Genomic DNA, 27455 nt, shown 5'->3' on the forward strand with positions numbered 1-27455 from the left:
AGAGCGCATAACGAGCAAACATCTTTACGCAGTCATTGTGTTTAGTCTGTAACAGATTATTGGATGTTTTATTATTTGAACTTTGAACTAGAGTACGTTGTATGTGATCAAATAGTAAAAGCTGATATTAGGGTGCACCATCTTACCAATATTTAATAAATTATCATATAATACTATGATCGCGACACTTGACAACGCTAGATCGCACGCATAGATCTTAAAAATCATACATTTTCAATACTCTGTGCTCTTCGCTATGTATTATGACATTTCTCATTAATGTCAGAGACCAGTGTGTCATTTTAAAAAAGTTGTGGCATGTCGTGGATTCTTGCGTGGAAGCTTTAAAAGCGATATTTCATCATGTCGCAAAAAGTGGATAGAGTACCTGAACACATTGATTTCTCTAAAGAAGAAGAAAATGTCCTAGCGTTTTGGAAAAAAATCGATGCTTTTCAAAGTTGTCTCAAGCAATCTAAGAATAAACCCAAGTAACGTGTTCTAACCTTTGATGATGCAGTAATGTAAATGTAGACAAATCAAAGAAAGTATAAATAATTTTTTGCTTTGCAGGTATTCGTTTTATGATGGACCTCCTTTTGCAACCGGCTTACCGCATTATGGGCACATCCTTGCAGGAACTATTAAAGATGTTGTCACCCGATATGCTCACCAAAGAGTAAGAGACAATTTTCCATAAAATGGATTAAATTATTTTATTATATTGTGTTTTTAGTAGCTGTGAAATATATAAAAATAAATATTAAGTAACACAAATAATTAAACATTTAATTTTAATTATTTACTTTGATGTTTTAAATTACTTACACTACTGTTAAATGCATATCTTTTAATTTATAAATAAATATGAAACTATTTAACTGCATTAATGAATTATATTTATGGCATTTGTCCATCGCCTGCTTAATCCGGTTAAATAATTCCATTTAAAATGTGTAATAATCGTGAAAAACTAAGATCTTATTATAGTCATATCTCTAGAAAACAAGTATTTCTAATTAAATAAATTTTAGGGATATCATGTGGATAGAAGATTTGGTTGGGATTGTCATGGATTACCTGTTGAATTTGAAATTGATAAGACTTTAGGAATAAAAGGACCAGAAGATGTAGAAAGGATGGGTATTGACAAATACAATGCTGAATGCCGTAAAATTGTTATGAAATATGCCACTGAATGGGAAACTATAATTACTAGAGTTGGAAGATGGATAGGTAATATTTTGTACATAATTTTATTTCAATATACATGAAGTTTATAATATAAGTAAAATATATATTTGTATTTATTTTTCAGATTTTAAAAATGATTATAAAACTTTGTACCCTTCATTCATGGAATCAGTTTGGTGGGTATTTAAAGAGCTTTATAATAAAGGTCTGGTGTACCAAGGTGTTAAGGTAATGCCTTACTCGACCACATGTTCAACACCACTATCTAACTTTGAAGCTGGGCAAAACTATAAAGATGTAGTAGATCCAGCTGTTGTTATTTCATTCCCCACTGAAAAAGGTTTCTCATTATTAGCTTGGACTACAACTCCATGGACTCTTCCTAGCAATTTATCTCTTTGTGTAAACCCAAAACTTACTTATGTTAAAGTGAAAGAGAAAGCCACAGGAGTGTGTTATGTCCTACAAGAAGCCAGATTTCCAGCAATCTTTAAAAATGTAGATGATTTTGAAATTGTGGATAAGTTTGTAGGTGAAACATTGAAAGGCTTAAAATATACACCCCTTTTCAACTATTTTGTGGAGAAGTGCCCCAATGCATTCCAGGTGCTTACTGATGGTTATGTTACTGATGACTCAGGTACTGGCATAGTACATCAGGCACCTTATTTTGGAGAGGATGACTTTAGAGTTTCTTTAGCTCATGGAATTGTTAGAAGAGATCAAGAAATTATTTGTCCTGTTGATGCAAGTGGCAGATTTGTTGATCCAGTAAAAGATTTCCTCGGGCAACATGTTAAAGAAGCTGATAAAAACATAATAGCTTACCTTAAAGCAAGTAATAGGCTCATTCAGTCAGGACAGATAAAACATAGTTATCCATACTGTTGGCGCTCCGATACCCCACTTATATATAAAGCTGTACCATCTTGGTTTGTAAGAGTGGAACAGATGAGTCAAGATCTGCTGAAAGCCAGTGAAGCATCTTACTGGGTGCCAGAATATGTTAAAGAAAAACGTTTTGGTAATTGGTTAAAAGATGCCAGAGATTGGGCTATAAGTAGAAACAGATATTGGGGCACTCCTATTCCTTTGTGGGTTTCCAGTGATAAGCAGGAAGTTATCTGTGTGGGAAGTATTGCAGAGCTAAGTTCTTTGACTGGCAAAGAAATTACAGATTTGCACAGAGAAAGCATTGATCATTTAGAAATTCCTTCTGCAAGGCCAGGGCAACCACCACTTCGAAGAGTCCCAGAAGTATTTGATTGTTGGTTTGAGTCAGGATCTATGCCTTATGCTCAAAATCATTATCCCTTTGAAAATAAAAAAGAATTTGATGAAATATTTCCAGCAAACTTTGTAGCTGAAGGCATTGATCAGACTAGAGGTTGGTTTTACACATTAATTGTTTTATCTACTGCATTGTTTAACAAACCTCCATTCAAAAACTTAATCGCAAATGGATTGATTCTGGCATCAGATGGGCAGAAAATGTCCAAAAGAAAGAAAAATTATCCAGATCCTTTAGATGTTGTTGGAAAGTATGGTGCTGATGCTTTAAGACTGTACCTTGTAAACTCACCAGTGGTTAAAGCAGAAAATCTGCGATTCAAAGAAGAAGGCGTAAGAGATGTTATTAAAGATGTTTTCCTGCCATGGTATAATGCCTTTAGGTTTTTAATGCAAAATGTTGAAAGAATTGTTCAAGAAGATAAAGTAGATTATGTGTACAATGACAAAGCTGTCAGGGAAAATGTAATGGATAAATGGATCACTTCTTTCACTCAATCATTGATTAACTTTGTAATGAAAGAAATGGCGGCTTATAGACTATACACGGTTGTGCCAAGATTAACTAAATTTATTGATCACCTTACAAACTGGTATGTAAGAATGAATAGAAAGAGACTTAAGGGTGAAAACGGAATTACTGATTGCCAAGTAGCATTAGACACATTATTTGGCGTCTTATTTGATATGGTAAGAGTAATGGCGCCATTTACACCATTTTTAACTGAACTAATGTATAAAACATTACGACGGCTTCTATCAGAAAGTTCGTTGGAAAGTGTTCATTTTAATATGATACCAGAGCCCCGATTAGATTTAGTTGATACTAATATCGAAAGAGCTGTACAAAGAATGCAATCAGTCATTGAGCTAGGTAGAGTTTTAAGAGATAGAAAAACTATTCCTATCAAATATCCTCTTCCAGAAATGGTAGTCATACATCAAGACCAGACCTACTTGGATGATATTAAATCTTTACTCACATATGTCTTAGAGGAAATGAACGTAAAAAACATTGAATTGTCGAGTGACAAGGAGAAATATGGTATAAAACTGAGGGCAGAACCAGATCACAAAATTCTTGGAGCTCGCTTAAAAGGTGATTTTAAAGCTGTTACACAAGCGCTTAAAGACCTTAATAATGAACAATGTGAAAAGCTCGTCGCTGATGGTTTTGTTGAGCTTGTAGGACAGCGCATAGACGTATCAGAAGTTCGAGTTATATTCCAAGCTACAGGAAATGATCAGTATGAAGCTCACAGTGATAATGATGTTTTAATTTTGCTTAATGTCACTCCAGATCAAGAAATGTTAGATGAAGGATTTGCAAGGGAAATCATTAATAGGGTACAAAAACTCCGAAAGAAAGCCCGTTTGGTGCCGACCGATGAAGTCGATGTCTATTTCTCTGTCTCAAAAACAAGTGATATTATGAGAATTATACAATCTCATCGTATTTTAATCGAAAGTACGGTAAAAGCGCCTCTAGTAAAGCTCGAGGAACTTATAGCGTCGAAACCAGTTATTATTGAAGATACTCAAGAACTGAAAGGATCTCAGTTGAAGTTACTCATCACTTGGCGTAAAGAAGTGGAGGTACCGGCCTTACCTTGGGCCAATGTACTTGTACAAAGTTTACAACCCCGCTTCGGAGTCAGTTCAAATCAGGGAACTATTGTACTTCAAGGAAAAGACAATAAATTTATACAGTTGGATCATCTGCATAAGGAAGTGGATAATTTATTTGGTTTGTATGGAATGAATTATACATTATGGTGTGATGGGGCCGTTGTCCGAAATACGAGGGAGTTAAACGGTAAAACAATAATTATTTCACCAACCAAACCTGCAGATGCTGACGCCCAAAGCAGCCCATACTGCAAGTTTGTTAATATTGAAAATGGTAAGAAGACTGCAACACTTTTCGTGGAGAATCCAAAAGGAAAAACAACTTTTAATAGTAAGCAAGCTGTTAATTTCATTTCGACATGCTTGGAAATTGAGGCGACTGAAATTGATAAAAAGCTTAAATAAAAACACGATTTCTGTTTTATTTTTATGTTAAATGTATGCATAAGTGGTGTTACGTGTGTACAAATTCTTTACGCTTTTATTTTGGCTTAAAGCTTACTTTGCCTAGTCAAAGCTTGTGAATAGGTTTATTTATGTACCAACTACAGTATTTTCCCATCTATCCTGTAGTGAGTAGCTTCACGATGTAATTTATTTGAATAAATATCTTCAAGATAATATATTTTATTGTGTTGATTTTGATATAAGGACCCTTTTTTGCTTGCGAAGTTCCTATCCTATATAATTAGCTATGATTTTTCATGGACATCAGCCTATGCAATATTTTAATGGAAGTAAATATTTGCTAGTTTTTGATATGAGTGTGACGTGATTGGTTGTGAGCTCGATCCACACTCGAGGAAATTAAATATTCATTTAAATTTATTTCTTCGCTCTGGTGCGCAGCAGAGCGCGGCGTTAATTTCCGCCACTCGACACGCAAAACTTCTACAATTCGGCGGAAAATGGGAAACAGATTGTCTTAATCTATAACGTTGTGTGCAGCATAAAACGCGAAGCTGATTTATTAAAAATGAAACACATTGCTTAAATTAACCTTTATTTTAAACATTCTTTCATAAATAAAACAAAATAAGCATTAAATATGACATTGTCCATAATTCAATTATAACAGATACAATTACAGAATACGATTTACAATACTTATTATAACGTATATTTCATTTTAATTGATTTATGAACATAATAGTATATAGTGGAAGGTGAAATTACGGCTCGATGCAGATAGTAGGTTGTCTTTGATTTATTTATTTTATTTCACTAAAATGCATATTTAAGCCGATTCAAATTCATTCAAATTTCAGATTATAATAATCTCTAATGTGTTGCTCACAAAATATTAGAAAGAAACACATATTTAGCTTTTTTAAAGAATTGGAAAGACACAAGACGTTTACGAAATATATTTAAACGAAAAACTTATTAATCAAAACAATTGTATATGTAATTTTTTTTTAATATATATATTTTTACAAAAAAAAAATGTTTAATCGGGGCACATAGTATGTTTCTTGTGCGAACATAAATCAGATAGGACCTAAACTTTTGGTAACATATTAAAGGAAAGTTTTTTAATGTACGCGTAGTACACACAACTTTGGCGAATAAATAATAAATTAACCTAGAAAGTTAAAAGTAGTTAACTGATTAAAATAATGAAATCACCCCGGAAGAGCTGTCTGTCTGAACAGGATATTTGATTTGCCAATATTTCATTATAAATAATTTAATTAAAACAGAAAATTATTGACATAATTACAAATTACATTACAAATATTCTATAAAATATACGATACCACGTGCTCTATATTTGAAAATATTCGTTTTTATTTTTACTTTTGCAATACAATAACATGGGACACAAAATAATAACAAAAGTCGTCGTAATGCTATTATAAAGGATTAACATTAATAATAAATAAAGAGAAAATGCTGAGTTAAACCTATCGTGTACACAAATATTAATCAGAAGTTTAAAGAAAAAAAAATTATATACTTATCTAAAGAAATAAATTTTATCTAGAACTAATAAAATAATAGATAAAGAATAAATAATTCATTATTAGTAATAGTTCAAACAATTTTGGAATAAAATACCAAATGGCATGTGTAAAATAGATTTAAAAATAATATCGCAGTTTACGTTCATTCATTATGTGATTCATAATACTGTTAACCAGAACCAGGGGCGTAGGAATGGGGGCGTGCCCACCCCAGAATCATTTGATGTCCATCTCAGAATTTTCAGTATTAAAAAAAAATAAAAACGATCAGTCAAATCTAAAACCAAGAGTTTGGAATTTTTTTAATTTAATATATTTTCTTTTTCCTTTATAAACACACAACTGTATACATAAAATATTTAGATTTCGTGTTCTATAAACCATGACAACCACTGGAGGCCAGAGGACACCCTGTAGAATATGTCTAGATACGCCCATGACCAGAGTGCAATATATATATTCGCTTTATTGCTTACATTTACATGATTTAAAATGTATTGCTTTTAGAAAATAAATTGGACGTGTGATGTCGAAAGTATCACATTACATTAAAGACAGTTATAAGAACACTTACACCTAACGTTATAGGGAGTGCGATTTTAAGGAAGGGGGCGGGGGGGTCAAAAGTTTATTATTTAGATCGAATGTCTTTAAAACGTTCGATTAATAATTTGATTACATATCAATAGTTAAATATTTAACATTACACGTATAAAGCATAGGCGTAGCTAAGAAAATAATATTTATATAGTCTATAGGTAGACTTTCAGTATATCGTTTAATGAACATTTTAAATCTTCTATAATAGGCTTGAAAGAGAAAATCGCTTTAAGCTGCATATAGTTTTACAATTATATATTTGGAATTATAATATATGAGAAAACCACTTATTACAACTCAATTCTAGAGGACATTCGTAGCTACGTCTATCTCATCAAGCCACGACACAAACATACGGTGAATCCAAAAATACGTTATTATGCAACAAGTTATAAACATATGAGGAGTACGTGCTCTTAAAAGCTTATTAATATAGATATTTAGAATAAAAGGCTTTAAACATCGAGTCACAAATCGGCTAAAAATAATAACCACAGAACACCATCCATTATACAAAAATAGTCAATCACATTTACTTATATCTGAAAAATACATTTGTATTTTTTACTATTATTTAAATTCGCAAGAATTATTCGTTACACATAACGAGTGAAATAAGAAAAATATGATTTTTCTTTAATATTGATGTATAATATAATTTCTGGCATTATAACAGCAACAATTATATAATATTATTATTTTTAGTCGATATTGCAAAAGTATTATTGCACTTCAAACACCTCATATAAACTAATCCTCTCTTAGGCCGCCGCCCGTTCATAAATAAAGCTATTTATACCACACGAGACAAGATATTTAAATTACAAAAAGTCATCACAAAATGTCTAAATTATATTAAATTTTATTAGGACATTGTAAAAAAATCTTTCGAGTAAGATCAATCATTAAAATGGCACAAAATATTTGATATGTTGCAATAATAAAAAAAGCTATACACAATATAAATAAACATAATATATAGTTTAATCAATTTTGTTACTCGGCTCGTGGGTGTTTAATATTGAAACTGTCATACATGCTTTTAAAATAATAAATCATAGTTAGATAAAGAAAAAACTATTAAGAGAAAATATCCTAACAAAATATAGTATTGTGAGGCCATCAGGATTCGATTAACACTTGGGGATAATTTAATTTCTTCGTTCTAGTAAGAAGAGAAAGCACGGTGTTGAGTTCCACCACATACCACACAATATTTTGAAAATTGGGTGGAAAGTGGGGAAACAGAGTGTCCTAACACAAAGTTTCCTCTTATTACCCTGCTTTAAGCTAAATATAGTGTGACTTAAAGAAAAGATGTATACAAATATAACAGAAAGAAGAAACACAAGTATGCATGACAATATCAACATGAAGGGGCAGGGTACAAAACAGCAGGATAACATATGATAATAAACGCTTATAGATCCATAAACATTTGTATTAGGCTAAATACAACACACTACTCAGTGACTAGTCTACATAATCATATAATACAACAACAAGGATAAATACATCACAATGGCGGCCCTCGCCCACACGCTATCTATACTTTATCTACTCTGCGTTATACCTGGAATGAAAGTAACGGTGGAAATTATTTATTTTAAATAAAAAAAGAATTACATTTTATTGCTTGTATTTACTGTCTATTATGAGAAACTATTAAGATTTTAACATTTTATGCAAAATATTTAACAGTATATAAATAAGTGAAGTGTTTTAATATTAGAAATATATATATATGTATATATAAAAGAGAGAATGAAACGAATGAAGTGTATATAAACGAGAAGCAAGGAGGCTGACGGGTGTTAATGGCGACGCAATGTTTAAAATTAAATAAATAGTTATTTTAACGTCTTACTTTTAACTATTTGTTTACGGAGTCAACAATGCGCATTATTCCAGATAATTGAATTCTAAAGCGGCCACGATTCGTCGCCCGTACTATAAATTAGGCAAAAACACTTACTATGTGGTATAGTGGTGCACGGGCGTGTCGCGCTCTGGCAGCTTGCGCACCTTCATGGTGCCGTCCGCGCCGCACGAGAACAGACGCCCTGCGCCGTCTGAAATATATATATATTTTAATTAACTACCAATTTTTATTTTGATATCTACTTTAAACTTTATCGTTATCGAAAAAGAAAGATTTTATAATATATTGAATGTATATGTTTGCTGATTACTCAGCAACGTTCGAGATTATAATGGCAAGCAATAAGTAATGTGGAACATTAAACGTTTACGTTAATAAAATAAACATAACTTTCATACCTATGTGAATTTGAGTAACTCCTTGCCCAATGTGTTTAAAGAAAGAGCTTCTCGCGTGTTCGCCCGCAAACGTATGCAATAACTGATGCGTTGCTAATGAGAACACCTGAAATAGATTTATTTTAAAAAGAATAATAATTAAAATATGTAATTGTAAAACTAATCAACTAATGCTGGCGCATGTGTACAAGTACTGAAGTGTACCCTATTCACGAAGGCATTATGTAAAAGGTAGACGAACCAAAAAAAGTTTATTTTATAGGTTTCAGCAATTGTGACGTAATATATACCTTAATGTCACCGTCCGCAGCGCCCACCGCGTAGTAGTCCTCCTTGGGCGACAGCGCCACGCACTTGATGGGCGCGTGGTGCGCGTGCAGCTTGTGGCGAGGCGCGCGCGCGCGCAGGTCCCACACCAGCACGTCGCCGCGCCGCCCGCACGACACCAGCGCGCCCGCCTGACCCGCCCACGACACGCACGCCGCGCCGCCCTCGTGGCACGTCCACGCTAAACACACACGCGCACACGTTTAGTTGTTTACGAGACGGGAAGTATGACTTCTAAAAATGGAGAAACTTAGTTGACGAGTGTATTTAGAATAAAATGAACAACACATATAAAATTGTAAGATTTTTTCTATAATATATCTATAATAAATCTCCAGTTTTAGATTTTCTCGTTTGTTGTTTTGATGTCCAAAGTCAAAACTCGGGAATCGAACCCAACAAGCATTATGTTTTCAAAATAATTATGTTATAATAATAAAAACTTATATCATAACAACCAACGATTTTATATTAGCCAGCTTTATACTATTACTATAACAAAAATAATATTGAAATTATACTCACAAACTACTAATGCCTTTTTGATGGGCATCAAGGTGTCCCATATGGCAACATTCTTACTCTCGGAACTGTGACCGGCTGTAACATAAAATACAAATAATGATATTACTTAGTTTCTGAAACTATACTTAATTATAATTTTGATATAATTTTCGGTATAACTGTTGATTTTATATCCATCCTAGCATTGTACCGAAAATTTGTTTCGTCAATTAAGTCTAGAAATATTCGTAATATTTTTATTCCATTTTTTATATATTTGTATTACCTGTTGCTACTAAACTGCAAGAACCGAGAAACACAAAATCACTGATCCCTTTGCTATGACATTGATGAGTCTGCAAAAATAACAAATACAATTTAACTTACAATAATAAAAAAGACAACTTTAAGCCAAATTTATAAAAAAATATTTCTAAGACAAACTCACAAAGAACGGTCTGGGCGATGCATGCGCTTGACTGACAGAGCCAGATGAAATCTGAGTAGAAGAGGAAGGATGTAATTGCCATAATGCCAAATTTCCATCTGCATCGGATGCTGCAAACTTGTTGCCGTAGTCCGAAAATCGAACCCGCGTTACTTTGGCGAAGGCCCCAGGAGCGCGGGGGGACCAAACACAAGATGGGTGCCCCCATTCCCACAGTTGTACTGAACCATCGGCGCCACCCGTTAAATCTATGTTAATATATAAGGGATATTAAATCGATAAATATTTAATACACATATTTATTAAATTTGTATTACAAGTTTTCTAATCGTTAATGTATAAACATTATCAACAAATTTTTAATAATAAATATAATAGCAAAACTTACACAAAGGTTGTGAAGGATGAGCTGCCATTCTTTTGATATTATCAATTTTATGTTTGAGTACCTGAATAAAAATGAATAGAAAAAAAAACGTAACATACTTCTAAATTTTTATAGACGAAAATTATTATAAATTAAATTTTCAATATTTATAAAAGCAAATTTTTTTTTCAGCTTCACATTTTTTCATTTCGCAAATAGCAGGGTAGGCAAAGGGAGCCTAGTATTAGGATACTATATTCCCCACTTTCCGTCGAAATTCCGAAATAACTCAACGCCGCTTTTAGTCTCCTTGGCAGAGCAAGCAAAAGAAAATATTAAAAAACCGTTTAATAAATACACCATTTTCTCGAAAATGGAAATGGGAATCGAACCCAAAATTCACACACTAGTGTCACTACGCCATGAACGGCCTTCATTCATTTTTTTTATATTTTAATGAGTCAAATTAGTAACAAAAAAATAAAGTCATGAATTTTATAATTATGATAAAAAAAAATTAAAAAAATAAGAAATAAGCAGAAAATTATTATTTTCATATCACATGGAAAGCAATACAATCATAAAACAATGAACAGCAAGCTTTGTAACTATATACATATACTATACAAGAAAAACTTTTACAATTGAAATAAAAATTAACTTATTCCTAATTATGTAAGTCCTGGATTTCTACAATGAGATGATTAAATAAAACAACAACGATCGAAACCAAAAAAGGTAAAGAAACTAATGATACTGGCTCATGAAACATAAAATATAAATTTTCAAATAAAAAACATAATAGAAAATATCGAATGAAGACCATTAAACACTGCGGAGGATGTAACATTCAGTTATAAAAAACAGGTGTGAATTGGATAAAGGACTAAATAGGGACCAGAATGTGCAAGTCAAGTACTGATATTCTACATAACATGTAGCGCTATGCAACACTTTTCATACAATATTAATATTACATTAAATAATAAAAATTAATGGAATATTTCATTTTATTCAAAGAAACTATTTTGAATTATGACTATACTTCACAAATTTAATATTATTTCTCTTTAAAATATTAAATTATAGCCTAAAGCAGTCAAGCATTGAACTCGTATGCTGTGAACATTTGTTTATATTTTAATGCGAAAGCGCGATAGCACAGAAGTGATGTCAATATTAAGCATTACTGTAATATTATATCTCACAAAGAAAGCAAATTCAATATTTTGATATAACTTTGATGAAGATATAGTCATGCATAACAATTGTATAGCGCTACAGGTTTGTAGGGAATGAACCTAGGGAGATAATACAAATATTTTTCGGCAAGTTCTATTAAGAACAGGGTCGGGGGAAAGGGTAGGGCCTGAGAGGGTGGGGGTATCAGGATGTGGTTGTCACTGACCGGTTTCATGAGAAGTTTCGAGCGATGCAGCACCAGGCGACAGTATTTGGCGTCGTGGCAACCCGGGAACTGCAAGCCCTTCACCTGCGGCCAACACTCGGTTACGCACATGCCTCTTACATTCGCGTATATTCATTCATACTCACAATTTAATACCTTACAAAATAGACAATCCTACGTAGATGTAGATTTAAATGACGTTGCTTAAAAATACCTGATGATTTCCGAATAGCTATTTTCTATAGAACGAATATATATTTATATCTATTTATAAACAATGTATGGCAAAGTTTTAGTACGTTAAGATATTAGAGAAATGTAAGCGAAGCGCTTAGGCTGCACGCGACGTCACTTGATAAACATACACAAAACCCACACCATTTCAACTGCCCGGTGCTAACTGAATGAGTGAATGAGTGAAGTGAACATAATGACATTTATAGTCAAATTACGTGCACAAATTAAAAAAATAATTTAAACAGCACGCAAAACATATTATGCGCTTTTTGTGCTTCAGTCAGCGTGAAAATTCATTCGCTCATTCAGAAAGACATGTTAGTTAATACATCGTGCACGTACTGTGACAACGTACGCTTCGTGGCCAGTTGGCTTTGATTGGCTTGCCCTTCGCTCGTGCTGTGGATTTTTAGACTTTATTATACTTTTCTTTTTCTAAATATACCTCTTTCTTTTTGTTTTAAATTAAAAACACGACATAGGTATTAGTATGTTAATAAATAAATAAAAACATTAGTTAATTATATATAATGTTATACTAGCTTATTAGTTGAATATGATGATTAAAAAATTGTCACAATTAGTATATATGTTTTTCTTTAAATCGAATGCACTACTAAAACATTTTGTTAGTGACAAGCTTAAATAAATGTTTCTTACCACACTAGCTCCCCTTCCGGTCTGACTGGCCATGCCCACTGGAGCTACGGGAGCGTTCGGATTGAGTGGGGAGCTGTTGCCAGTTCCGGGAACCGAACCCCCATTTTGCCTATTTAGAAAGAGTTAAGTAATAATTATTTAAAACAATTTGGTGTCCAAATTAATATATGCAAATAGCTCTGAACTTATAATAATATATTTTTATTGCTTTTTTTAGATTTTAACAGACATGTTTTTTTTTCCAACTTCACGCTATATCCCGCATGCAGCAGGATTCCCTTCTCTGCTAAGATACCTCTAGCGCTAAGATACTTTGTCTTGTCACCGTGTTATTTTTTCCTAAAATCCCTATAGTAATATACTGCAGATAGCGTAAAAAACATTTTTTAATATAGGAATAAGGAAACACTCACTTATCATGATGCTGTATAAGCAAGAACCCGGTATCAGGTAGAGCGGCGGGATCGGCGGACAGAGCAAGTAAATCCACCTCGCATTCGTCCTCCGCCCAACATGCACCGCCTTTCAGCAGAAGAGATACATCCATCTCTTGCACTTCACGAGCCGTTGCTACGGCTAGAAGACCTCCACCTACCTGGTAGTTGATTATTTTTAGTACTTTAAAGTATTATTCTACACTAAGATAAGAAACTCGAAGATTCAGGACTCCAATCCGTCCCTCTTAGAAATGGTAGAGGAACTCTGATCAGTAAGTAATATGTTCTCATAAACCTAAATCTAAATTCTTATACTCTTATTTCAACTTATATATATTGCTATTAATACTTCATGTTATCATAATACTAAACAACTACTCGTTTAATATTATATACATTTTTTTTTATTTTACCATTTTACTACACAAACAATATCCTATGTTAGTGAAAAACGTTGTTTTTTCACTCACTTAGCAGGTTTGTTGTCACGGTGGCTGCCTTTTCACATATTTAAAATACAGTTTAAACATTTTAAACTTTCATATTATTTTGTAAAATTAATTCTACATGTTTATATAGATATTTTAATTAGAGTCAAATACTGCAATACAGCAATATATTAACAAAACAATATTATATACATATTTCTCTCACAACATCAGCCTTATTCTACTATCCAAGATGTATACACAACCAATTCACTTACTCTATTAAGACAAAAAGCAGCGATAGAGTCCTGTTCTTTGTGTATAATCCTGACAGGACTATGCAGATCGTCGTCGTGTCCTCGTTGAGGGACACAACCAGCTCGCCCGTCCACGCCATGCGCTTCAGCCGATACAGATTGAGTGCGACGACGGGAGAATACTGCTCTTATGAATACTTCCTGTGAAGTATTGAATAAGGGGAGGTATTAGAAAGAAAACGAGGCCTGTTGTAGCGCAGTGGTACAAGGGTTTGACTGTAATGTGATGGTTGTGGGTTCGATCACCACTCGAGGAAATGGAATATTTATTTCCATTTCTTCGCTCTTGTGACGAGGAAAAGAACGCCGTCGAGTTCCGCGATTTACCACGCAATGCCTCTAGAATTCGGCGGAATGTGGGGAACGGAGTGTCTGAACACTGAGTTCAATCCGCCTACCTTGCTGTGTGCGGTATACAGCGTAAAGTTGATTTGATTTTTAATTTTTATTAGAAAGAATGTAACAAAAATAATTGTGAAAGAATTTGGTTTTTTTTGGTTGATTTAATAAATTCGAATTATGTGTAGTTTTATTTAAATAAAACAATATTTAATTTTAAATTTGAAAATATACAACCTGCACTTGTTCTTGTCGTACTAAGAAATTCCATAAACGCCGGGCCGGTGCCGTGCTATACAACGCTGTATTGAAAGGGGTGTTGTGTTTTTCCAAAAGGCACCTATAAAATTGTTAAAATAACATAATATAACAATCTTATAAACGGAACTTTCAGTCATACGCCATTTTGTATTTACAAAACAACTGACGTTATCACCGCAAAGCAACATCTAGTAGGTGTCTAGTGCTTTCATCAAAATCGCAGGAAATTTGAAAATGTTAAATTTTCAAACGCATTTTTATACATTAGTTATTGACCCACTTTAAAAAATGCATGTAATACTATATCTTAAATAAATCTTTAACTATGTTTTTTGACATTTAATATCTATATTTATTATTAGGTGGATTATATTAATTACCTATATTTATTAATAGGTGGTCCCGCAGTCTGTTGCTCTGGGAAACATCCGGGGATGTAATCAGGTGGTGGAGATCTCGATTCCAATGTTTCAGTAAGTTGTTGTTGCCATTGCTCCATACGTCGCAGCGCCCCGTGAACCGTTGGACTTGTCGTTGCTAGTTCTTGATAAAATAATTAAGAAATTGGTACATAAATAGATTACATCATTGATTTGGGCTTCGCACTGTATCAGTATAAAGCAGGATATGCGGAAGGAACTTAGTATTAAACATGGTGTCCATTTCGGATAACCTCAAAAGGCGTGTCCGAATAAGAGTAACAGCTCCTACAATCCTACGACGACTGCTAAAGACAGTTATGATCTATCATAAGAGGAGAAGCACAATATCTCCCAATCGAATATCAAAGATGTCAAGAATGGATGGCCAAGCCCCAAGAAGTCTAAAACTCAGGGGTGGCGGCACCCATTACTAAATTTTAATTTTTGCTTAATTAGATCATTATTTCAAAATTTGAATTATTTACTACTTTTTTCACATAAACGATTTCTGTTAAGAATATTTTAATAAGCAGATTATTTATTTTAAAACTTATTGTACCTCTCATAAAATGTATACTGAATTTGATCTTCTGCAAATAAGAAAAAAGAAGTACCCACTTTGTGGTGATAGCTTCGTATGAGACTGGCAGAACTGATATGTTTGTCACTTGACTCAAAAGTGCTTGTAATGGCCTAATTGAACAAAGAATTTTAGATTTTGATCAATAACCAAAAACTGAATAGCTACGATATTATTAGCACAAAACACTTACCAGACATTTCAATACCGCAATTCTGCAAGAAATGCTGCAGCTTGCTCTGAGCGAGACGCAGTACAGCGACTCGCATCACGTACCATGAGTACGAATCGGCCTCACAATGCTCTGTATTCGCATGTTTGTGACGTTTTTCAGTTCTAAGCCGTAATATTATGAATTATTAATGAAACAAGAAAATAGTTCTTAAAATTTACTTTAAAAATCTTCACGCTGTATGCTACACATAACAGAATAGTTCTGCTTCATAATAAAAATATAAATTTAAATATTAAAATATCGATTTAACTCGATTGGGGATCGAACCCGATCGATTTTACAGTCTCATTTTGTGCCTTTGCGCAACGGCTCGTTATTGACAAAAAGGTAAATAAACATACTTCTAAACTACAAATAAATAAACATACTTAGTAATAGACGTATCAAAGATGTCGTCATCCTCCGGCTCGCTGCCGCTCTCGTCCGCGTCCTCGGCGCCGGACTCCGCCGAGTCGTAATCATTGCTCTCAGGGTCTTGTTCGGGAGTGGGCTATAATTTGTTATAAAAATAAAAAATCTGCATCACGCTATATCCTGCACAAAGCAGGGTAGGCAGAGGGAACCTAGTGTTAAGATACTCCGTTGTCCACTTTCTGCCGTATTCTGAGGGCATAGTGTGTTGACTGGCGGAACCCAACGCCGCGCTTTGCTTTAAACTAGAGAAAAGAAATGGAAATACAAATTTAATTCAATGTTTCATTTCCTCAACTGGAGATCTAGCCGCAACCTGTCGTGTTTACAGTCACACACCTCTGTGCCAGGGCTGGCCTCATTTCCTCCTCCATTTTATTATAATTATTAGCATCTCCTAACCCATGTTACGCACTGAAGGATAAGTCAACCTGTGACTGTGGCGCCAACCCACAAACGATGGCACACTTACTCTCCTGCCCGAAATATCCATTCACCTGCTCACATGACGACTTGATTAAGGCAACAGATAATCCGCAGTCAACGTGACTGGCATTGACACGAAGAAGAAGTTATAAGTTTTGTTTATAACAAAAAATATTTACTATTATTTAAATGACGACGACTTATATAAAAAGTGATTCATATAATTAAGCTTTTATTGTTAATTTCTTTATTTTGTCAAATCAAAAATGGTGAATTTTATATATTTATTGTATATGGGTTTCTTTTATTAAAATACTCACCTTCGTAAGTAAAAACGTCAATATACTGCACGAAGGCGGCACAAACTGTTCCCTATAAGTAGGCCGGCCCTCTTGTATATTTTTATGTGGTGCAGTGGGACCGAGGCCGAGTAGACGCATGTGTAGTAACGCTCGCTTCTCACGTAGCGACGACCATACTGACGTACCCTCTGTACGCTCGACTAGTTTTGGCTGAAATTTTTATACTTGATAATTAATACAAAAAATACATTTAAATTAACAATCTATACATAAATTGTGTTTTTGTTACATTAAATAGGTATTTTTAAGAATCGTTATCAAAATTATTAAAACGAAATAAAAAACACTTTTACATTACATACTTTATTTAACTGATACAGTAGATGCTAAATGTAACACTAGAATGCTTCCGCTTGATTAATATTATATAAAAAATTACCTGAGGTGGGGCTGGCGCAGTAGTTAACAATCTTCTAACACCGCCACCGAACAACTTAGGATGTGCTTTAGTATCCGTAGTATGGGCAGCTAAACGGTATAATAAATGGGCGTCACGTGCTGCCAGCGCCCATCCCAATAACGCTAAATATACTGCACAAAATGCTTCAGCAAGGAGGACTGGGAGACGTGGAGCATCTTCTTCTTCAGCTGCTCTCAGAGCGAGTGCTCGTAATGCGGATACACCTGAGAAATACACGTTTAGTAGTCTTTTTTTATATAACTTTACGATCTAAGGAATTACGATGAAGTTAAAAAAATCATAGCAATAATACCTGGCCATTTATTAGGTAATGTTGTGACTGCCAATTCTTCGGTTGAATACCTTCTGGGTCTTATTAATAGATTGTTGGTACCGGATGTCTCAGCAATAATGCTAAAATTAAAAAAGTAATATTGCAAAATAAATAATAAGTGAAGCATAAATTATCAATAATTATTATTTTTATTAGTTTTGCATATAGCATGTATTCCATATAGCAGGATAGAAAGGGAACTTTTTATTAAGATACTATGTCCCCCAACCATCGCCAAATTTTAGCGACATTGCGTGTTGAGTGACGGAACTCGGACACATCTGTTGCGATTATACCGCATTAACATTAATAATTAAGTCATTTATAAATACATAACTACCTTTCATGATGTGCTGCGTGTTTTAAACTGAACGTATCAGAATCACAAAGACTCTGATATATACATGCAGATAATGCCACTGCCAATTCTCTAAGAGTATGCAGTATACGTGTTGCTGAACCCCCTGGGATACCTAATTCTCCTATTGTTCCGAGCATATCGTGAGCTACCGCCTGAAAAAAAAATTGGTGTAGTTTAATATATATGTATATTAATGGTATTTTTAATTATCTACATAATATTAGGTATGAGTGTAAGACGTTTCCAGACAATAAAAACAATTACTAAAATTAGAATATTACACGTTTTACACCACGTAATGAAACAGCTTTACACAATAAGATTACACCCCTATTCAACAAGCAATTGACCAGTGAGTAGGAAATGGAGAGTCTTAACACTAGGTTCCCTCCGCCTACGCCGCAAATGTGGGAAACTGAGTAAAGTTAAAAAAGTTTATGTGGCCAGTGAAGGCACTTTATCAACATACCTGTAAATGTCTAACAGGATCAGCAACAACAGTATTATTAGTAGCCACAGCGGCCGCCAACAAAGGCAGGGTTGTAGGGAAGGGCAGAGGCGATAATAATTGTTGATGTTGTTTATCCTGTCCTAGTTCTTGTAGAAGTAGGACTAACTCCATCCGCACTGAGGCCAGACCGCCCCCGCCGGCGCCGTGCAGTGAACAGTATGATAATAGAGTGCGTAGAAGTGTTTCGTTTGCTACAATTAATGTTTATATGTTTTAATATTGATTATATTTATAAATACGTATAGTTAATAAAGTGCATAAAAATAATGGTTTAAGCACTGTAAAACACAGGATATTCAAATAAAAAAAACTTTTTGAAAAATATTTTTTGTATAATAAGTCTTGTTAACCATTTCCTTTCAAGTAAGCCGCTGTTCTTGCGATCAGAGTTACATCTGGCACTTCTAAATTAAAGAAAACTATTTTTTTTCATTTCCCCACAGGAGCCAAACCACGTGTAAAAAATTGTACAAAATAAATACAAAGTACTTCGTAAATAATAAATACCTTTTAACCATTTCTTTCTGCGTACAGCTCTTTGGACTTTAGCTTCAAAGTCTGCTTTCTCTCTAATTAATAGTTGGTGCAAAGTGGGTTTCTCGGGCAAAGGTGGTGGGTCTCCATCGGCACATATTAGTTCACCTCCAGATGCAGACCCAGGCGCGGATACGTATCCACAAAGTCGGCGTAAAGCTTCTACTTCACGTTCTAGCCAAATATACAGTTGGTAACGAAGATGGCCTCCTAAAAAATATTTCTAATATATCAATTTCATAAATCAAGATCATTTATAATAAATTTTTGATAGACTTGCAACTATATTTAATGTAATTGCATATTGAACAGATTTGATGAAAGCAATGTATTGTACATAACTGTTATACATATAATTACAAACAAACATACTATTATATTTTAATTTAGCACATTTTTAAATGTTTACATATTATGTGTATTAATTAAAAATACAAACAATTTAAAAAGTAAAAAATATGTCCTATAGTGTAGAATTTTGTCTAAAATAATAGTGAATTACTACATTACTCAGACAGTTTTACAATCGACATACACACGTTATCTATTTAAATTGGGTTCCTGGGAAGAATTCGTTAGCTTAGGAATGGCTCCAGCTTTTATTCTTTGAAAAAAAATATGAATTTTATGTCTAAAAAATAGACGTAAAAATGTCTATTTTATAGACATAAAAACACATACACTAGCATTAGGCTTGTTTTTTGGTCTTTTTCGAAGTAACAAGGATTATAAATCAACAAATTTCGCAATCTTATTATATCAATGTAGGTGCTATTATCATAGGAATTGAGCCCCTTCTTTGCATGACGCAGTCGGACAAATCGAAAAAAACTTACCATCAACTTCAAAACCAGTCGCCAGCGTGCTAAGCTCCTCCATTAATATTTTGAGACACGCTACAAACTTCAATTGTTGCGCCATTATGTCCACTGTGGGAGTATCATCTTTCTCATTTTCCACTGTATCATTGACCGTTTCCTCGGGTTTGTCCATTTTCATTTCTAGCGGCGGTGTAGACGTTCCAGATGCCTCTGACCTAAATAAATATTATATATCTAAAAAGTATTTTATTTTGTCCTACTGTGTATCTCTATTAGAGGCCATCTATAAATTACGTCACACATTAAGGTCATAGGAGGATCAACGAAGAGTGGTATTGTGTGCATATTTCCGAATATTCTAGGTGTAAAATTGCTTAATGTGTGATATCACACAAGGAAGAAAGAGAAGTCTCTTTTTTCCCCAATCCAAATCTTTCTTCCTATTATTTTATGATGTAATACAAAAAACAAAGATTTTGCAACAATTATTAATTATACATTATATTTGTAATAAATTTACATGTAATAAATTTTATATGTAATAAATTTGTAAATTTCAATGTCACACTTTGACTAACAAGATCTACATTAAAGAAAAATGCAGTACTATTTCTTGCATAATTGTCTGTCAGGATAAACAAAACCCATTATATTCGTAATTTTACTTGCAGCTTGCTACTAGTTAACAAAACAAAATTGAAGATACTAACTTTTCTTCCTCATCTTCGTCCCAGTTGAGAACAAGCTCATCTGCTTTGTTGGAAGTGACTGGCGCACCCCAGTCCATCTCAGCAGGCGCTCCCCAATCCGTTGGCTCCTCCTCTTCTGTTAATGTAATAATGATTATTTATAAATAAACCGGCCAAGTGTGAGTCGGACCCGCACACATATAGCTCCGTACCTATTCTATATCGCCCAATGTTAATAATCAATCCTAATCCATAAATTGCAACCATAGATTGAAATAGACAGAGATGGAAGACGGCATGCAGGTTAGTGATTGGATAGACATGTCGAACAATACAAGATTGACGTTAACTGGAGATAGGAGATACATTATTAACATTGGGCGTATATCTATAAAACAGCCACTTAGATATTTATGTTATTCTGCTATTTAGTATTTGTCGCTACAGCGGGCAACAGAAATACATCTGTAAAAAAATTATTGTCAACAACAGTCCATGAGATATAGCTTGGTGATAGGCGAACAGACAAACCGACAGACTAACGCCGGAGTCTCAGTAATAGGTCTACATTTTATAAATTATTAAATTATTTTATATTTCCCTGGTTACAGCCTGAAAAATTTTTGAAAATTAGGTGAATGAGGTAGAGAAAAGAATGCCATAACTAAGAACCCTATGCCTACCCTTCTATTGCGATATTTAGCAATAGAACGTGAATCTATTTTTTATATATATAAATAATATAACAGTGTTTTTATATAACAGCGTTTTTATTACAATTTCAAAATCAACTTTTACCATATACCTACTTTTAGCAACATTCTCAGTGAGCTGCCCCGTGTGTATGACCGCATCGTCAATAGAGGGTGCAGCCACGGGCGCGTGTCGGGGACGCTCTTCGCGGACCCGCGCCGGCAGCTTGGACAGCACTTCCAGCGCCAGTGCCGGACAGCCGGCCTTGAAGTGGCCGTGCGCTGTTTGGAAATAAAGCCGTCTTTCCAGACGTGTTATGCCTTCTTCCGCTTCCTGTTGGAGAAGGGCTAATGTGCCGCCCTAGAAAAAATATAATTATTAAATTAAAACTTTAATCACCGAGCGTCAAGCTTTTATTAATTATTCAAATTGTCTCGAATTTAACAATATTATGCAGAATAATTTTAACATTAATAATTAACAAATTTAAAATATCTATTAAACTATACAGTATATTTATTCCGTACATAAAATATATCCTATACACGCTAACCTGACTAGGCATATTATGTCGTTTAAGCCTCGGATGCGTCCTAAGATACACATAGAAGTTAAACACGCTGGGCATGGGTTCGTTATCCCGCGCTACATGCAACCTCCCCGCCGGACTTAATAGCGTGTCTAAAGCGTCACCATAACGTTTTAATTCCCATAAGGCCATTGAACGAACGAATGGATCAGGGTGTGCGTGTTCCAGGTCCATCTCTTCATCTTCTGTTTCACCACTGTATGGAAAGATATTATTTATAACACAGATATTATCTTAACAGTTAATAACATTATCTTATTAAATTAACTTAGTTAATTTAGAAACAATTTTTAAAAATAATTATTAACGATATATTTTTTTTATTTTACTATGTTTCCCGCATACTACTACTACTATGTTTACACAAAGAGCACCTAGAGTTTTTAATACTGCGTTACCAACGCACCGCCGAATTTTTCGAGACGCTATCTTGTTAGAAAGTGAATTAGACATTCCGGTACTGCGCCAAAACATCTTTAAATAATGTATAATTAATTAACTTTAAGAACTCTACAAATCAATAAAAATTGTTAAAAATATTTTTATCTTGGTAGTAAATAAAATTTAATGTACAAACCCAAGTATTTCATCCATAAGTAATTTCTTTAGACTACTTGGTAAAGCACTGTCAGACTCGTACAGGCGCGCCACTACCATTGCTAATTGTAAATCTCCCAATCTTGTTATGAGTACCTTAAAAGTTTTAAGTATTTTATACGAAAAGATAGAATTCAGCATTCCACAGTGTCCCCATATGTGAGGAACAGTATCATTGCAGGATGAGGAACTAGGAGCCTAGGTGGGAGGGTGCCTAGGACTTGTGGCCCATTTCGTTGTGCATTAACCCTCATCTTCAGCTCCTTATCCTACCTAACCAAATTCCGAATTATACTACCACTACTGTCTTCGAAGTAAATTCTAGAAATGAATAGACGACAGTTCTAGACAGGCCGAGATTGTTTTAGCAAATGTACCTTTAAAAACTTACTTTATGCAGTACGCTAATAGTTATTACCTCCAATGCATCTTTCAAGGCACCACCCAATAAGAAGAAGGCAGCTGCGTGTTCAAATCGTTGCTTTCCTAAGAGTACAAATGCATTTTTCAAAGCTGCTTTACGCCATCTGTCTTCAGTGAAATCATTTGCGAAAAACTAAAAAAGAAATAATTATGGACTTAAGTTGGATAGTTAATATAATACTTTTCGAACGATAAATAGTAAAGTCACTAAATATAAATATTAACAGGATATTCCGTATATTAAAAAGTACAAAATAGCATGAATCCTACAGTGAGGTTTTATTGGAATAGCATTTTCTAACTGCTGCTTCACCCGCATGGCGAAATATACTAAACAATGAAGAGTTGTATGTGAAATAACTCTGGTATTAAGTAATATAGCCTGACTTCTAAGATAAATGGACTGTCCAACTCAAAAAAGAATTGCTTAAATCGAACCAAATAAGATCTTGAGATTTACAACATTAATATAAATTTTCATAATGAGTCACTACTCTAGCGTCAATTTTAGTTAATATTAAAATAATAATACCGCAGTCATTTTGTCATCTCTGTTAGATCTGAATAATCCCCACAGCAAAGTCTTTTTCTTCATAGCGAGGTAATACAAAGCTGCGTCCATGGGGTCCTGTTTCGCCATGTACGAGGCGCGCGCGAGTCGCTCGATACAAATGCGGAGAAGATCTCCTCGCACCCACCATCCCACACCTTGAATAATTATTTTTTTTTAGCTTCAGGCTATTGATACTTTCATTCACAAACAAGAGACGCTGCAAATGTATGTTTAAGACAATCCTCAATTTGTTTGAATAAGTTAGTCTGCGAAAAATAGCATAACGATTTCTTGGAAATAATATTACAAATGACATTGTCCATTTCCAGACACTTAGAATGGTTTTAACCTACGAATACAAGCATCTACGAATCTAGTATATTTTAGTGTGAACAATATTATTTGCTTCGAATGTGTGTTCGTAAACGCTCATAGTTTATAGGTACTATTGGTTCTCTCTCTATTACTACGTGACTAAAAAAATAAATACCTAATTCTCTCATGGTTGTCCACTTCGGTTGTCCCTTTGCGTAACCAGGTATAAGTGCCAGCAGTTGCTCATGGGTTTCCGAATGGAAAGCCCATACAAGGTTGCATGTGCCTACCCCAGTCCGTTGCAAGGTTGCTCTTTGAGCGATGGGCAAGCAACGGAGTAGGTAACCATAGTGCTTCATCGCTAATAGGAATCTTAGGCCGCAGTCATCTAGCGAATCTGTAAAAAAATATACATATTATACTTTTTGTGTAAATTTTTATACAAGCTTTTATTTAGTTTCTCCTGTTCTGATGTTTGTCTGTCTGTGTGATAAGCAGAAGGTATCTTGTTTTAAGACAGCCATTACTTACTTTTGGTCCAATTTTTTTAGTCACTGTGTGCTAAGGGACGGAACTCGGTTTTTATTGTTATCTTCTTATTTAAATTGGATATTATACTTTTAAAGCAAAGAATATTACAGTCCATATCTACGGATACATTGTTTACACATTGTCAACTTTAATTAGATTATTCATGACGCAAGGGCACAAAGCGTGACTGTAAACGTGATTGGTTGTTGGTTCGATCCCCACCCGAGGAAATGAAATATTTATTTAAAATAATATTTCTATATCTTTGCTCTGGTGTCGAGGCACCACGTGTGGCGTTGAGACCTGCCACTCAACATGCAATCGCCCAGAATTCGGCGAAAAGGGGGGAACGGAGTATCTTAACACTAGGATCTCTCTGCCTACCCTGCTATCGCGGAATATAGCGTAAAGCTGATTGATTTTTATTTGCAACTTCAATTATCTAACACATATGCACACAATCCCTTAAAAAGATTACTTATAAAATATTTACCAGGCATAACCTCCTGTCCGGCACCTTGAGTGACATCCACTTTAGCGTTATTGGCAAATCTCTCCGCGAAATCTGCGTCACAAGTGGACACTGTATCCGCGAGAGCCAGCAAGTGCATCTGGTCTAACGAACTGAGGCCCGGTAAATGCGTGTGCGTTAATAGTCTTGAGAGAATACGTCCTGAGGGAAGATGAAATAATATTAGTTGTGGTTTTTCGACTGTCTTGCTATTTAGCGATGTTATAAATTAATGTTTTCAGAAAACGTTAAAAAAATACTCAAGCCCGGCTTGAGTTTTGCTAATTACGTAGTAGATACGTATGTTCCTTTCAAATATCAGATGATGATGATGATGATGATTAATAAAAACAAATGTATTGCATTTGTCTTGCCTTGTCTAGGTCCGAAATGTGATAGGGGTTGTCGCTCTGGCATTGACGGTCTACGGTCGATACCTTCTTCTTCACCTAACAAAAGAGCATCTAAATCGTCTTCTACTTCCATAGTTCCTTCAAACAGATCATTGTAATCCTAAAATATAAATAATACGTAAATTAAATTGGTTAGAAGATTGAGAATAAAATCGCTAATATAATTTGTTCTCAAAGATAAAAATGTGCAATAAAATTGAACAATAAATATCTTACTGTACTGAACTCTATATATATAACAGATTTTAAGGCGCTTGTATGAATATTTTAGCGGTATTTACTCCAAAAAAATTTACTTTTTACCTTAGCTTCTTGTATAGTGGACGGATGATGTGCCGATTCCTTATCTGCGACGAGTAGCGTCCAAAGCGGTAATGGTGGAACAGATGTCAGTTCTGCATAGTCCAGTTGAATGTCTTCTGTTATCTACATATTTAGTGTGAGATATATATAAGCTAATAATAATTAATACACAATTTACAATCAAAATGTAATAGAAATGAAATTGTTTAAGTTAATTGTGACACTTCAATAGAACTACTAATTAATTGTTTAATTTTTATATTATGTGCAAAAACAGTGTAAACAATCTACAATTAATAATTTTGCGAACAAAATTTTTAAATTATTTAACTATTTATTTTTTCTACTATGCCTGAAATCGTTAATAAATAAATAATCTTGTGAGTTAAGTTGCTTGCGCATCAACATTACATTCACATATTGGACGCTGTTATGCTAAATGAATCTGAAAATACCAAAAAATAAAGTTTAAATTAAGACTATAAACAAGAATTATAAGCACCAATGACAAACATAAATACATACTTGCATTAATTATCCATAAGTTATAAAACACAATGGAATCCCATTTAACACAACAACGTCCAAAAACAAAGCCAAAACAGTGTATTCATGTGTAAAGCGTACCTGTGCAACGCCATCTAGCGGCGACGCGGCGCCCGCGGCGAACGACACGGACAGCGTACGCGAGCGCGACCACCCGCGCTGCAACACACACACGTACACCGACATGCCCGCCTACACTCGCATTGTACAACGTGTTAGGTACTTGACAACAACCATTACGACATTCAGATATTTATTTAACTTTTATATATATATGTGTATACAATATAAAGTCATTTGGAAGATATATAAATTTTGTTAATTCTTTTATATGACAAAAGGTTAACTTGATTTAATTATTAATATTTTTTCTAGTACAGTAAATTGATAAAGTTAAATATTAAATACTATCAAGTACCTTAGTTGTATTGTAGCTAAAGCTGTCAGTTATAGTACTGCGGTTGCTAGTTGTTTACATAAGCTTAACCAGTAACGGATATATAACGTTCTTGGTTTTATTACCGTGTAAGCTATCCTTGAAGGACATTCGTGACGATTATTACTAAAGCTAGGAATGAATTGAATATGCAAATGTTTATAATGCTGCAATGGTGCCAAAGGTGCCAATTGCGTGAATAAGTGTTTATGAGTTGGTAATTTTCAAACACTTAAAGTACTATTTTTTTACTAATAATTTGACATTTATTTTATCAAATTTGTCGTAGCAATAATTTTATTATTATAATAGTTGTCTGGTTCATTTTTTATTATTATATGTAATTGCAAGTTCTTTATTAATAAGTTTGAAAGCTTACTTATATATATATTATCATTTTCATTTTGACGGATGAAAAGCATTTTGCGTTTTTCTTTTCACATTTCATATTGTACAAATGCAAATAAGCCAATTTACATGTTTTGCTAATGCAATGATCATAGTTTAAGCATTTCATACCTGTCGTGACAAACTGTCTTCATCGCCTTGAGAACTACGACTAGTGTAGCTCCCTCCTATACATCTGATAAACATACACAATAATAATATTAAAATCGCCTGAAACGAATATAACACAACTTCTATTAAATAAATGTATTATTATTGTATTTATCTATTAAATGAATAGTATTTATTTTTATTTCTCCTCTGTAGTAGACTAAATGCGGTGTTGAATTCCGCCACTAAACACGCAATCTTTCGAAAG

General features: G+C 34.0%; 2 protein-coding genes across 8 annotated transcripts in view; one reads left to right on the top strand and one right to left on the bottom strand.

The window, feature by feature from the left end:
- The first annotated feature begins 271 nt into the window (after positions 1 to 271).
- On the top strand, positions 272 to 4738 carry IleRS (Isoleucyl-tRNA synthetase). The gene is made up of 4 exons (XM_085208210.1): positions 272 to 491; positions 574 to 679; positions 1035 to 1236; positions 1319 to 4738. The coding sequence occupies exons 1-4, from the start codon at positions 364 to 366 to the stop codon at positions 4516 to 4518; spliced, it is 3636 nt and encodes a 1211-aa protein (XP_085064336.1). The 5' UTR covers positions 272 to 363; the 3' UTR covers positions 4519 to 4738.
- A 365-nt stretch (positions 4739 to 5103) lies between these two features.
- The window catches only part of Rbcn-3A (rabconnectin-3 alpha), a 42388-nt gene continuing 20036 nt past the window's right edge, over positions 5104 to 27455 (bottom strand). For 3 of the 7 annotated variants that reach the window (XM_085185082.1, XM_085185080.1, XM_085185079.1), the window contains 35 exons: positions 27209 to 27272; positions 26335 to 26412; positions 25708 to 25830; positions 25366 to 25504; positions 24974 to 25153; positions 24125 to 24346; positions 23614 to 23789; positions 23077 to 23214; positions 22639 to 22754; positions 22026 to 22257; positions 21589 to 21832; positions 20801 to 20915; positions 20106 to 20305; positions 19243 to 19479; positions 18694 to 18926; positions 18204 to 18376; positions 17843 to 17943; positions 17509 to 17753; positions 17088 to 17279; positions 16299 to 16420; positions 15889 to 16031; positions 15074 to 15236; positions 14670 to 14772; positions 14055 to 14234; positions 13325 to 13506; positions 12912 to 13020; positions 12015 to 12098; positions 10628 to 10688; positions 10240 to 10487; positions 10078 to 10147; positions 9813 to 9887; positions 9251 to 9468; positions 8961 to 9066; positions 8656 to 8752; positions 5104 to 8253 (listed from right to left, as the gene is read on the bottom strand). In XM_085185082.1, the coding sequence (XP_085041208.1) occupies position 8253; positions 8656 to 8752; positions 8961 to 9066; positions 9251 to 9468; positions 9813 to 9887; positions 10078 to 10147; positions 10240 to 10487; positions 10628 to 10688; positions 12015 to 12098; positions 12912 to 13020; positions 13325 to 13506; positions 14055 to 14234; positions 14670 to 14772; positions 15074 to 15236; positions 15889 to 16031; positions 16299 to 16420; positions 17088 to 17279; positions 17509 to 17753; positions 17843 to 17943; positions 18204 to 18376; positions 18694 to 18926; positions 19243 to 19479; positions 20106 to 20305; positions 20801 to 20915; positions 21589 to 21832; positions 22026 to 22257; positions 22639 to 22754; positions 23077 to 23214; positions 23614 to 23789; positions 24125 to 24346; positions 24974 to 25153; positions 25366 to 25504; positions 25708 to 25830; positions 26335 to 26412; positions 27209 to 27272 (5170 nt within the window). In that variant the 3' untranslated portion in view covers positions 5104 to 8252. Of the gene's footprint in view, positions 8254 to 8655; positions 8753 to 8960; positions 9067 to 9250; positions 9469 to 9812; positions 9888 to 10077; positions 10148 to 10239; positions 10488 to 10627; positions 10689 to 12014; positions 12099 to 12593; positions 12651 to 12911; positions 13021 to 13324; positions 13507 to 14054; positions 14235 to 14669; positions 14773 to 15073; positions 15237 to 15888; positions 16032 to 16298; positions 16421 to 17087; positions 17280 to 17508; positions 17754 to 17842; positions 17944 to 18203; positions 18377 to 18693; positions 18927 to 19242; positions 19480 to 20105; positions 20306 to 20800; positions 20916 to 21588; positions 21833 to 22025; positions 22258 to 22638; positions 22755 to 23076; positions 23215 to 23613; positions 23790 to 24124; positions 24347 to 24973; positions 25154 to 25365; positions 25505 to 25707; positions 25831 to 26334; positions 26413 to 27208; positions 27273 to 27455 lie in introns of those variants that run through there. The other 4 variants (XM_085185081.1, XM_085185083.1, XM_085185084.1 and 1 more) reach the window with 4 other exon arrangements.

The sequence above is a fragment of the Heliconius melpomene genome, chromosome 4, assembly GCF_056956725.1.
Source record: "Heliconius melpomene rosina isolate 202511_hmr_F chromosome 4, ASM5695672v1, whole genome shotgun sequence".
Taxonomy (NCBI): Eukaryota; Metazoa; Arthropoda; class Insecta; order Lepidoptera; family Nymphalidae; genus Heliconius; species Heliconius melpomene.

What these genes read in the sequence shown, in the direction of transcription:
- IleRS (XM_085208210.1), top strand. Translation starts at nt 364, where the DNA reads ATGTCGCAAAAAGTGGATAGAGTACCTGAACACATTGATTTCTCTAAA. An exon ending in CAATCTAAGAATAAACCCAA is followed by an intron (nt 492 to 573) that starts GTAACGTGTTCT and finishes TTTGCTTTGCAG; the next exon opens with GTATTCGTTTTATGATGGAC. An exon ending in CCCGATATGCTCACCAAAGA is followed by an intron (nt 680 to 1,034) that starts GTAAGAGACAAT and finishes AATAAATTTTAG; the next exon opens with GGATATCATGTGGATAGAAG.